We start from the raw sequence: 12,777 nt of genomic DNA, 5'->3' as shown, positions 1-12,777 counted from the left end.
GCTCGATTTGCCTTTTTTATGGCCTTATTAACCTGCGTCGCTACTTTTAGTGATTTGTGTATTTGTACCCCTATATCCCTTTGCTCCTTGACCCAATTTAGACTTATTATCCAAGGAGTATATGGCTTCCTTATTCTTCCTACTAAAATGCACCACCTCACACTTCTCTATATTGAAATTCATTTGCCATTTTCATACCCATTCTGCAAGTTTATTAATGTCTTCTTGCATTTTGACGTATTGTTCCTTTTTATTAACTACACCCCCCAATTTAGTGTTTTCTGCAAATTTAGAAATTGTACTTCCGATTCCCGAATCCAAATCATTAATTTAAATTGTGAACAACAGTGATCCCAGCACCAATCTCTGGGGAACACCACTTTCCACCTTCTGCCAGTCTGAGTAGCTACCCTTAACCTCTTCTCTCTGTTTCTGTTTTGTAGCCAACTTGCTATTCATTCTGCTACCTGTCCCCTGACTCAACATGCTCTGACCTTAGTCATGAGTCTACAATGCGGTACCTTATTGAAGACCTTTTGAAAATCCAAATATATTACATCTACTGCATTACCTTTGTCTACACTTTCTGTTACCTCCCCCCAATATCCTCACGGGGAGGTACACTGGTGCTATGGGGGAGGGTTTAAACTAATTTGGCAGGGAGATGGGCACCAGGATGTAGCATTAGAAAGGAGAAACAAGGTGCACAAAGAATTGGAAGAGTCAGCTAGCACTAGAGAAAGAAATAGTACAATATTAGGGATCAGGCTAAGAGAGAATACAAGAAAGTCTACGATAGGTATAGAGTGCATGTGTGTAAACGCACAAAGCGTGGTAAATAAGATTGGTGAGCTGCAGGTGCAAATAGCCACATGGGAATATGATGTTGTGGTGATAACGGAGACTTGGCTCAAATAAGGCCAGGATTGGGTGCTAAATATTCCTGGATACAAAGTGTTCAGGAAAGATAGGGAAGGTTGGCAATATTGATTAAGGAGAATGTTGCAGTAGTGGAGAGATGGGATGTCCTTGAGGGGTCAAGGATAGAATCTATTTTATTATTGGTCATTTCCATTGACTTCAAAATAGCTCCATGAGTGAGTGATTTAAATTGAGAGGGAAAATCCACGGGGAGCAATGTCTGCTCAAAGCATTCCCTCATTTTATATTTAATATACATAGTTAGAAAAATATTGATTGATGTTTTATTAAAAACATCAATTTTTTTTCATCTGACACAGTCCCTCTATGCTTAGCCTTCCCACAAGCCGTTCCAGTGAAATCTCTGTTTGGGAGATATATCAGAGCAACTTATGTAGAGCATCCAGCCAGTCTAGAGTATGTAGTGGTTATATTACTGGACTAGTAATCCACAGCAGGTGAGATCAAATCCCCCCCATAAAAGTTTGAGAATTTGAATTTAGTTTAAAAAATCTGAAAATCAAAAGCTGGTATCAGTAAAAGTGACCATAAAACTGTTGGATTGGTCGTAAAAACCCAACTCGTTCACTTCCTTTATGGGACTCCAGTCTCCACCAACGTGGTTGACTCTGAAAGTGGCCAAGCCAGTTGCTCAGTTGTATCACCGCCTTCTCAGGGCAACTAGGGATGAGCAATAAATGTCAACCTTGCCAGTGAGGCTCACATCCCAAGAATGCATTTTTAAATATCAGCTGTTCAATGTTCAATGGAGCTAGCAATAATAAAAAATATTAGCAATGGAGGTAGATGTTTGAGCCTAGAAATTACTATTCGCGATTTCATCATATGAATATCTAACACACTTAGAAGTGAGGTATCACCTTTACCTCCAGGCTGAAAAGCAGCTGTAGCATATCAGCTGCCCGTTTTATACCTCACCTGATTTTCGAGATGAAAATTGGGTGGCGTGTAAAAGGGGTGGCCAAACGGTTTTCCACTCAGCGGTAAAAGTGGTTGTTGGTGCGTGGAATGGTTTGCCACAGGGTGTGTTTGAGGCAGAAACCATTGCATCTTCTTAAGGGAAAACTAGATAAATATTTGAAGCAGAGGAAGGTACAGGAATAGGGGGAAGAGCATGAGGCAGTGGAATTAGCTTTGGATTCCTCTGGCAAAGAGCTGGCACAGGCCCGATGGGCTGAATGGCTGCCTCCTGTGCTGTAAACTTCCATGTGTCTATGGTTCACACTTGCATCCAACTCCTTTCTTATTTGAATAGAAACATCAACCCATTTGCCTGAACGCCACTGTTAAAATATGGAGCATTTGATACTCACATAGTACACGGTTTTCCAATAACATCACCAATAGTTGTGTTTTGAAAGAAATCAGTCAATATTCTAATTTTATTTCCATTATAATATGGGGCAGGGGGAATTGCTTTGAACATGGGACAATGGTTTGCCAAATACTGATTTTTCTTTTCCTTCTTCTTGGTTTTGAAAGTCATGGGCCTAGAAATTGGATCGTACTGCGTGTGTTTTACAGACATAAAACAGGCGCCTAAGGGACCAATATGGTGGGCAGCATGTGTGCGCTCATTCTGTGCTGGAAATGCATTAACAGCAATATTGGCTCGTGCTCCTCTGTAGGCGCTGAGGATGCGTGCCCAAAACTGGCATTAAACACTTTGCGTATCCAAATCGGGAGCAAAACGCCTGTTTCAGGCCCCCGTTGCGAAATTCGATTGAGAATGAGCGCAGTGTGTGCTGTCCATGCTGCGGTCAGTTTCTTCAGGTGCTTGGCAGTTTTAAGTTTTGTTCTTACCTTATTGTGGAGCCGGCTGATCTTGCTGCTCCTCCCCGCCTCCCCCCTCCCCAACCCCACTCCCTCTGCGACTGCGACTGCCGCCCGCAAATTGACGGTAATAAACAATTGAGGCTAGTGGGTCAATTTGCTGCCGTCCAAATTAGGTTCATGCAGTGCATGTTGCACTGGGAACGCTTCCCGATTCAAACGCCATCCAAGTTCTGGGCCATGTGTTTTGCCACTTTTCATTGCATATCGCTGCTCTTTTCTTCAGGTCCAGAGTGAGATCAAAAAGTCATGGGCACGCTGGACCTTAGCACTTGACTTCAAACGCAAAGCCCGGAGCGGGAGCACCACCTACAGCTATGGGCCGATGGTGTCACATACCAACAACAGCATCAGCACCAACCTGACCGCACGAGCCCCACAGGCCCTCCATCTCAACGCCCGACTGAGCGGCGGGCTGCTGAACGGCCATCGGAACTTGCCGGGCTATGTCAAGAATGGCTCGGTGTCTGAGAATTCGCACCCCTCCTCCCTTCCAGAACAGTACAGTAAGGACGACGAACATGGCAGGAGTTTGGGGCCTCCGGGATCCTACAAACCTTCAATGGTCGTTGAGGAAGAGAGGGAAACTGTAATGTGACTGGTAGACACTGGCAGAAGAAACACCCAACTCCACATGCAACTACATTCCTCAACTATAAGACAATAGCAATGGATTGAATTTATTCTCCACTTGTTTCACTACACTGGCAAGTGCAGGCTACTTGAACTGGAAACGACCCAATAAAATGTGGAGAGAGAATCAGGAAGACATGACACAGCCAGCTGCATCATGTTATCCTTTTTTCCCCTAAGGGTTGCCTGCATCTTTGAGTAATTATTTAGATTTTAGTCAAGCACTGTTCCTCAATGTCATCACAAGTGCCAACATTCAGTGGGTAGACTCAAAACAGCATTGCTTCTGCATGGCCTGAATCTACCAGCGTAAATCCTCTCTGCCTATTACATCTCACCTTCTGAGGACCCACTCACCCTCATCAGTTGACCATGTTAGAGAACCGTCAACTGCTAGAGTTGACTTCTAGATGTTATGGATAAGAACAGGCAATCAACTCCCCTCCTTTTATCTTTGTTGGCAATCATATTCAGCTTTGGGATTTGATGATGCAAAACTCTCCCCAGGTGATGTCTGAGGTTTTTTTTAATTGAGGAGTTATCTTCAGCTGGAGGGACCACTAGATCCCAGAGAAGAAGGTCTGGAAGATGACCTCAGCAAAATCATGTAAAGGTGGCAGTTTGAAACGTACCCCTTCCTTTTTCATAGAGTTTGCAGATGGTCTCCGTTGCTGCACCACTACATAAAGAGCTGCAGAAGTCCCACCTGGGGCGTGACAATGTCCTGGACATCTTGCACTGATATCTGGGAAATTAATCATTTAGACCTTTTTTTATTTTGGGAGGATAGCAAGAAGATTAAAAAATAATGGAGTAACAAAATGACATGGGGTAATGAAACGACCCAACAGCCAACATCAGTACAGACCCTTAATGGCAGAAACTTGGAAAGAAGCTGGTATTTAGAATGGTGCTGTTGTAAAAAAGCCATAAAGGCACTGTGTGAAAGACCATGAGTTAATACAACTGCAAGATTCGCAATTATCTTTGATGCTTTGTGTTGGATGGTAACCCCAGGAGTACAATAAGACAACATTGAAAACCACAACTTTCTCCATTGACCAAACATTGATCTCCAAGTGTTAGATATCAAAGTTCAACTGACTTCATGTCCACCCATTGTCCAGTGAACTAATTGGAGTGCATTTAAAACACATTGATGTTCTGGATGTTGTTTCCAGTTGAGTTTGTGAAGTTCATATTTTTGGTTAACAATTGTGACAAAAAAAGGATAAATTATTATTTATTGTTAATATTATTTTTTAACAGTTTGTATCTTTAGTGATTGTGAAAAAAAATAAAGTTGTTGGTGGTTTCTATAGTGACTGACAAGAAACAGTGAATTGAATTCAATCTTGGATTGGTGTCCTTTTTATAATAAAGTGGAGACCGTAGGATTGAAATCTGGGAGTTTGACCACCAGCTAGTCCGCCTGGAAAAATTATTCACTGCATTTACATCAGAGTCCACAAGTACAATTCGCGTATGGTTTGAAAAAAAGGGGTTATGTAGTATAATAGTGACGCAGAGGTCGTGAGTTCAAATCCCAGCGTAGCAAGTCATGAAACTGTATTCAATAAATCTGGTAATTTGAAAAAGGCCTAACCAATCTCTTAACCAGGTCAATAATTTGCCTTCAATTGCATGAGCTTTAATTTTAGCTAACAGTCTCTTATGTGGAACCTTACTGAATGCCTTCTGGAAGACCATGTAAACTACATCCATAGACATTCCCCTGTCTACTTTAGTTACTTCCTCAAAAAATTCACTTAGGTTTGTTCGGCATGACCTACCCTTTACAAATCCATGTTGGCTCTCTCTGATCAGCTCAATTATCTTTGATGCTTTGTGTTGGATGGTAACCCCAGGAGTACAATAAGACAGCATTGAAAACCACAAACTTCTCCGTTGACCAAACATTGATCTCCAAGTGTTAGATGTCAAAGTTCAACTGACTTCATGTCTACTCATTGTCCAGTGAACTAATTGGAGTGCGTTCAAAACATGTTGATGTTCTGGATGTTGTTTCCAGTTGAGTTTGTGATGTTCATATTGTTTGGCTAATAATTGTGACAAAAAAGGATAAATTATTATTTATTGTTAATATTTTTTTAACAGTTTGCATCTTTAGTGATTGTGAAAAAAAATAAACTTTTTGGTGGTTTCTATAGTGACTGACAAGAAACAGTGAATTGAATTCAATTTTGGATTGATGTTCTTTTTATTATAAAATGGAGACCGTGGGATTGAAATCTGAGAGTTTGACCAGCAGCTAGTTTGCCTGGAAAAATTATTCACTGCATTTACATTAAAATCCACAAGTACAATTCACATATGGTTTTAAAGGGTCCATTTGAAAAAAGGGATTATGTAGTGTATTAGTGACGCAGAGGTCGTGAGTTCAAATCCCAGCATAGCAAGTCATGAAACTGTATTCAATAAATCTGGTAATTTGTGGGCTGACACCAGAAAAAAGTTATTCAGTTCACTAATGTCCTCCAGGGCCTAACCAATCTCCTAACCAGATCAATAATTTGCCTTTAAATTTCTCTAAGTGCTCAGACACACTGTCCTTAATTATAGATTCCAATAACTTTCTCACAACAGATGTTAGACTAACAGGTCTATAATTTCCTGGTTTCTCGCTCTCACCTTAAATAATGGAGTTACATTTGCAATTTTCCAATCTAAAGGGACAATTCCTGAATCGAGAGAGCTTTGGAAGATTATGGCTAAAGTATCTGCAATTTCCTCACCTACGTATATTAAAACCTCGGGGTGGAAACCATCAGGTCCTGGGGATTTGTCAGTCTTTAGTGCCATTACTTTTTCTAATACTGTTTTCTTGCTTATGTTAACTTTAGTGAGTTCCAGTCCTTGATTCATTATTAGTTTCCCTGGAATGTCAGGTATATTATCCTCTTCCTCTACTGTGAAGATTGACACAAAGTAATTGTCCAACAAGTCTGCCATTTCCTTATTTTGATTTGCAATCGTACCCGTATCTGTTTTTAAAGGGCCCACATTACCCTTGACTACCCTTTTTCTCCTGACATAATTGAAAAAACATTTTGTGTTAATCTTGATATCCCTCGCAAGTTTCTTCGTATTTCTTTTTGCAGCTCTATCTTTTTTGTTTTCCTTTGCTGTTCTTTATATCTCTCCCAGTCCCGTGGATTTACACTTTTCTTTGCACGTTTGTATGCTCTTTCCTTTAGTTTTATGTTATCTCTCACCTCTTTTGTCGACCATGACTGTTTTATTTGGTAAGTAGAGCTCTTGCCCCGTAGGGGTATAGACTGGTCCTATATTAAGCTAAATTATTTTTTGAACACCTCCTTCTGTTCATCTGTAGTTTTACCCGATAAGAGTTTTGACCAGTTTGCTGTCGTCAGTCTCTATCTCATCCCATTAAAGTTAGCCGTACCAAAATCTTGAATCTTAGTAACTGTGTTAAGTTTCTCCTTTCTCAACCCTAACATTGAATTCGATCATATTATGATCACTGTTAGATAAATGTTTCCTCACTGTTAGATTATTAACTAAGCCTGGCTCATTACTCATTGCTAAATCTAGTATGGCCTATCCTCTTGTTCGTTCTAGAAAGCTATCTTGAATGCACTCAAGAAATTCACCACCTTTTTGACTTGAGCTACTCTGCTCTTCCCAATCTATATGAAAATTAAAGTCGCCCATTAAAACAACTCTGCTTTTGCTATAAGCCTCTCTAATCTCTGAATTAATACATTCTGCCACTTCATTGCTGCTATCAGGAGGCCTGTAGACAACTCCCATTACAATTTTAAGTCCTTTTTTGCTCCTCAATGCTAACCATAGAGTCTCTGCTGATTGCTTTCCCTTACCTATATCCTCTCTTACTAATGTTGTAATAGTATATTTAATCAATAAAGCTACCCCTCCTTCTCTTCCAGTTTCCCCATCCTGTCTAATGACCTTATAACCTGGAATATTTAACTCCCCATGACCAGCTTGCAGCCATGTCTCAGTAATGACCACCATGTCATACCCTCTAAACTGTATTTAAGCCTCTAAATCACTCAATTTATTTCTTATATTCTGTGCAATAGTATATAAAACTCTTATTTGGGCAAGAGACTAACCTGTCCTTCTGCCCTGATGCTGTCTCTCTCACACCTGGCAATCAAAGAAGAAACTCTTTATCCCTGCTCTCTGTTTCCTACCTCCCAAATAATTGCTGACCCATGTCACTATAACCAACCAAGTCCCGATTCACTGCACTGGTTGACAGACTATATAAACTAGGTCCACATTCGTTGTACTGGGTGTCAATCTATATAATCCTAGTCCCCATTCACTGCACTGGTTGACAGTGTATACATGCTAAGTCCCCATTCACTGCACTGGGTGATAGTCAATACCAAATGAATCTCTGTTAACTACATTGGGTGCAGTCTAGACCAACCGAGTCTGCATTCACTGTGCCAAATGGCAGTCTCATCAACCATGGTCAGCATCTTTAAAAAGGGCATTCTTGCTGCTAAAATATTGTTGGACTTTTTCTTCTACTTTGTAAACACCAAGGCAATCTCCATTCTCACGGCCATAACACACAGCTCTCCTGGGATCTTTCCTGGCTGATATCAAAAGATATCACAGATGAAGGATGCCATTCGGCCCATCTTAATTCATCCATCCAGAAAGACTCCAATGCTATTTGCCTCAACTACACCTCGAGGTAGCACATTCCACATTCTTACCACTCTTTCGGTAAAGAAATTTCTCCTGAATTGCCTACTGGATTTAATAGCGACTATTTTATATTTATGACCTCTAATTTTAGACGCCCCCACAAGTGGAAACATTTTCTCTACGTCTGCCCTATCAAGCCCTATCATTATCTTAAAGACCTCTATCAGGTCACCCCTCAGCCTTCTCTTTTCTAGGGTTAAGAGTCCCAGCCTGTTCAGCCTTTCAGTTCCGGTATCATCCTTGTGACTCTGTTTTGCACCTTCTCCAATGCCTCTATATCCTTTCTATAACATAGAGACCAGAACTATGCACAATACTCCATAAAACAATACATATTCCGACTCACCACAGTGACGCTCTGGGAGATCTGCTGGTATGGGTATTGAAGCCTCGTGTCTACAGGTGTCACACTTCAAAGTATTAAAATGATAAAAAGGAGAGAAAGAAAGCCAGTCATTTCATACTGGTCTCTCCTGAGAATTCTTTAAACTCCTGAGAATTTACAAGAACCTGCCAATCTGCAAATTTCTCCAACCAACAGCAATTGACCTTAGGATGAAACTGTTTACTGCTGTAGGTTTGAAGGAACATACCGGGTTGCACATAGCTGCACCTTAGCAGCAGAATACATTGTGTGTCACCAAACAGGGAATAATCTGAGCAACTCCACAGGAGATTTGTTAGTACTAAGTAAGTATACCCTTGTTGCCAGCAGCTGCTATACTTGAGCTATCTCTCCCCATCATTGCTTTTGATCACATAATTTATTGTAGCTTTTGGCTAGCCATGCGTAAACAGGTTATTTGAGCACCATTACATCTCCTCAAATGGTTTTCCTCCTATCCTTGCACATTGACCTCTGGTGTGACCCATGGCTCCATCTTTGGTTCCGTCTTAATCAGGAGAAAGATGGAAGGACCAACTGGGATCATAACTGACAGAAACATTAATGGGGAGGTTAATAGGACAATGAGGAATCTGCAAATGAGCCTAGCTGCAGGCACTAAAGACAACATCAAGAAATTCATTCGGTACCAGCAATGGCTTTTGTTCCCTCCCCACCTCCACACTCCCCCACTTTGCTCTCTGGAGATCCCACCAGGAGCCGACCCTACATCTTTAATAAGCCCCAACCCCAGGTAAATGGGTCTGGGTCACAGAAGGGTCAGAGTGATGGGTGGATGTCCCGCCCGACCCACCTTTGTTGATGAACCAATTCTGGAGGGAATCCACCCTTAAGACTCATTGCACCTTGTAACCCATTCTTTCCCACCATGGAACTCCTCACGACCTACCATCTACAGGCTTTCAAAAACCCCGACCTGGCAATTTCTGTACAGCAATCAGATGAATGTTTTTGGTGGTGATTGAGGGATGAACTCCCTACTCTTCTTTGAATAGTGGCACTGGATCTTTACATTCACCTGAGAGGGCAGACATTTTATCCCAAAAACACCACCTTTAACAACGTAGTTCTTCCTCAGTACTGCATTGAAATGTTAGCCCAGATTACATGCTCAAGTTTCTGGAGTGGGGTTTGAAGCAACAACTTTCCAACTCAGAGGCAAGAGCCATGACTGGCATCCTTGCCTCCTCTGCTATTCCCCTTGCCCGGCTCTCTTTCTCTTCATTCCCCTCCCCTGCTCAATGTCTACCCCCTTACAAGGCGCCCTGAGACATCTCTGTGTGTAGTTGGAGAACGATGTGAAGTAGTGGAAGGATTCATAGGCTGATTAACAGTCTGACAGACTGCAACATGAATGCTCCTTTCGTGGCTGTAACCATTTTTATACCAGCGATAGGGTGGTTGGTCCTATACGGCGGGAGGGTCTTTTGGGCTCCCATAACCCATACGATGTGGGGGGAGCACCTACACCCACCAGTTGCGAGTATCCTGCTCGATGTCAACCCACAACTCAGAACCGGAGCTCGCCAGGACTGTCTGGAGTGGAATTCAAACCCTGCACCTTCTGACTCAGAGGTGGGAATGTTGTCACTAAGCCAAAGACTCACTCCTTGTACATCCTGATCACTATAGAAATGCAAGATGCAGTTATTTCTTCATTTATCTCGTCGTTGCTCCTACTCTTTCCGACCGTATTGGTCTGTCTGCCTCATCTTTTTACCTAGGTTTTTCAATTTAAAAAATATGAATGAAAGCTGGCAGCTGGAAAATGTGAAAAATTAATTTTTGAAAAAAGGAAGCAATGACTTGCACCAGCAAGGGGTATTTCAGCATTGCTGGACCTTATACTATTGATTCCTATTACTAATAATGACAAACCTTATGCTTAATTACATAGAACAGCGATTCTACTTTAATAAGTACATTAATCAACAATATTGACGTTCAGACAATGAGATTACCAATGAGCAGCACATTAAGCCTACTGAATGACCTATCTACCCAGCTTTAGTTAATACCAATTTGATTATAATGAGAACATAATAAGTGAATGGAGACCATAATGTGTTTCAAGGAAAATATTTTGACAAGCAGTTGGAGATGCATTTTAGTACACCTGCTCAATACTCACTGTCTGTAACCTTCTCCAGCCCTTCAACCCTATGTGAACTCTGCATTCTTCCAACTCTGAATTCTTGTGCATCCCTCACACCTTTCGACCCACCACTGGCGGCTGTGCCTTCAGTCGTCTAGGCCCTAAGCTCAATAATTCCCATCCTAAATCTCTCCACCTCTCTCTCCTCCTTTAAGACACTCCTTAAAACCTACCTCTTTGACCAAGCTATTGGTTACCTGTCCTAATATTTCCTTCTTTGACTCGGTGTCAAATTTTGTCCGATTACACTCCTGTGAAGTGCTGTAGGACTTTATACCATGTTAAGTGTGCTATATAAATGTAAGTTGTTGTCTGCTTCTTTAGTGTGTGGTTGTGTGCGTTTTCTCCCCCCCCCGTCTTGGTGCTGATTCCTGGATAAGAGACGTTGAGGGGGATTCTCCTCTTCGGGGCCAGAATTTTGGATGGGTTGCTTCTTCCCCCTGGCCTTCCAGATCCGTCTACAAACACCCCGACCTATTTTCCTGGTCTTGGGGTTCACTCCGTATTCATGGTGGGCTCCCGGTGCTAAGAGGGAGCCCATCCGGCATTGTTGTGGCTCAAGAAGAGAACTTGAAGGAGCAGAAATGACCACAAAGATGGCAATAAGGCTCCCACTCAAGGAGGGAATTAGGTCCTCCTTATCCACTGTAACTAGGCCTCTCATAATTTTATATATCTCAATTTAATCACGCCTCAGCCTCCTCTGTTCCAAAGAAAACAACCCCAGCCTATCTAATCTTTCCTTACAGCTAAAATTCTCCAGTCCTGGCAACATCCTCATAAATCTCCTCTGTACCCTCTCTAGTGCAATGACATCGTTCCTCTGATGTGGTGACCAGAATTGTACGCCGTACTCAAGCTGTGGCCTAATTAGTGTTTTATACAGTTTTAGCTTAACCTTCCTGCTCTTATAGTCTATGCCTCGGCTAATAAGGGAAAGTATTCCCTAAGCCTTCTTAACCACCTTATCCACCTGTCCTGCTACCTTCAGGGAGCTGTGGACATGCACTCCAAGGTCCCTCTGTTCCTCTACATCTCTCAGTATCCTCCCATTTATTGTGTATTCCCTTGTCTTGTTTGACCTCCCCAAATGCATTACCTCACACTTCTCCAGATTGAATTCCATTTGCCACTTTTCTGCCCACCTGACCAATCTATTGACATCTTCCTGCAGTCTACAGCTTTCCTCCTCACTATCAACCACACGGCCATTTTTTGTATCATCTGCAAACTTCTTAATCATGCCCCCTACATTTAAGTATAAATCAATAATATATACCACAAAAGGCAAGGGACCTAGTACTGGCCCTGCGGAACCCCACTGGAAACAGCCTTCCAGTCATAAAAACACCCGTCGACCATTACCCTTTGCTTCCTGCCACTGAGCCAATTTTGAATCCAATTTGCCACTTTCCCTTGGATCCCATGGGCTTTTACTTTTTTGACCAGTCTGCCGTGTGGGGCCTTATCAAAAGCCTTGCTAAAATCCATGTAGACGACATCAAATGCACTACCCTCATCGACCCTCCTTGTTGTCTCCTCAAAAAATTCAATCAAGTTAGTCAGACAAGACCTTCCTTCGACAAATCCATGCTGACTGTCCTTGATTAGTCTGTGCCTTTCTAAATGACGATTTATACTGTCCCTCAGAATTGATTCCAATAATTTGTCCACCACCGAGGTTAGACTGACTGGCCTATAATTATTCGGTCTAACCTATTCTTCTTTTTTAAACAATGGTACAACGTTAGCAGTCCTCCAATCCAAGAAAGTAATCTGTGTATAGAGATACTAAATGAGAACTTTGCATTGGTCTTTACTGTTGAAGATTATGCTTAGCAGACAGCATTAAGTGGTGCTGTTAATAGTATTATTGTTAATATTAAGATAGATGAGGATATTGTTTTGGAAAGAATAAGGAACCATAACATTTTTGTTGAGTAGACTGCATGCAGTCAGGAAGGAAGCTAGGTCACCAATTGGGGGTTGTTGTCTAACTAAGGCCATAAGGACTTGAATAATACAGAAGAAAAGGCCACTGCATGAAGCCTGCAAGTTCTGATGGACCATGTATAAC

The 12,777-nt window shown here is 41.8% G+C and overlaps 1 protein-coding gene across 1 annotated transcript in view; it reads left to right on the top strand.

Annotated features, from left to right (window-relative positions):
- Positions 1-5,576, top strand: part of LOC137312101 (parathyroid hormone/parathyroid hormone-related peptide receptor-like) — a 116,320-nt gene extending 110,744 nt beyond the window's left edge. Inside the window, exon 13 of the mRNA XM_067978835.1 lies at positions 3,002-5,576. Coding sequence (XP_067834936.1) covers positions 3,002-3,373 — 372 coding nt within the window. The 3' untranslated portion in view covers positions 3,374-5,576. The remainder of the gene's footprint in view (positions 1-3,001) is intronic.
- Positions 5,577-12,777: the final 7,201 nt, after the last annotated feature.

Source organism: Heptranchias perlo, chromosome 3, assembly GCF_035084215.1.
Source record: "Heptranchias perlo isolate sHepPer1 chromosome 3, sHepPer1.hap1, whole genome shotgun sequence".
NCBI lineage: Eukaryota > Metazoa > Chordata > Chondrichthyes > Hexanchiformes > Hexanchidae > Heptranchias > Heptranchias perlo.
Note: the sequence above shows the minus strand (reverse complement) of the source record. Positions and strands in the feature narration are given on the sequence as shown.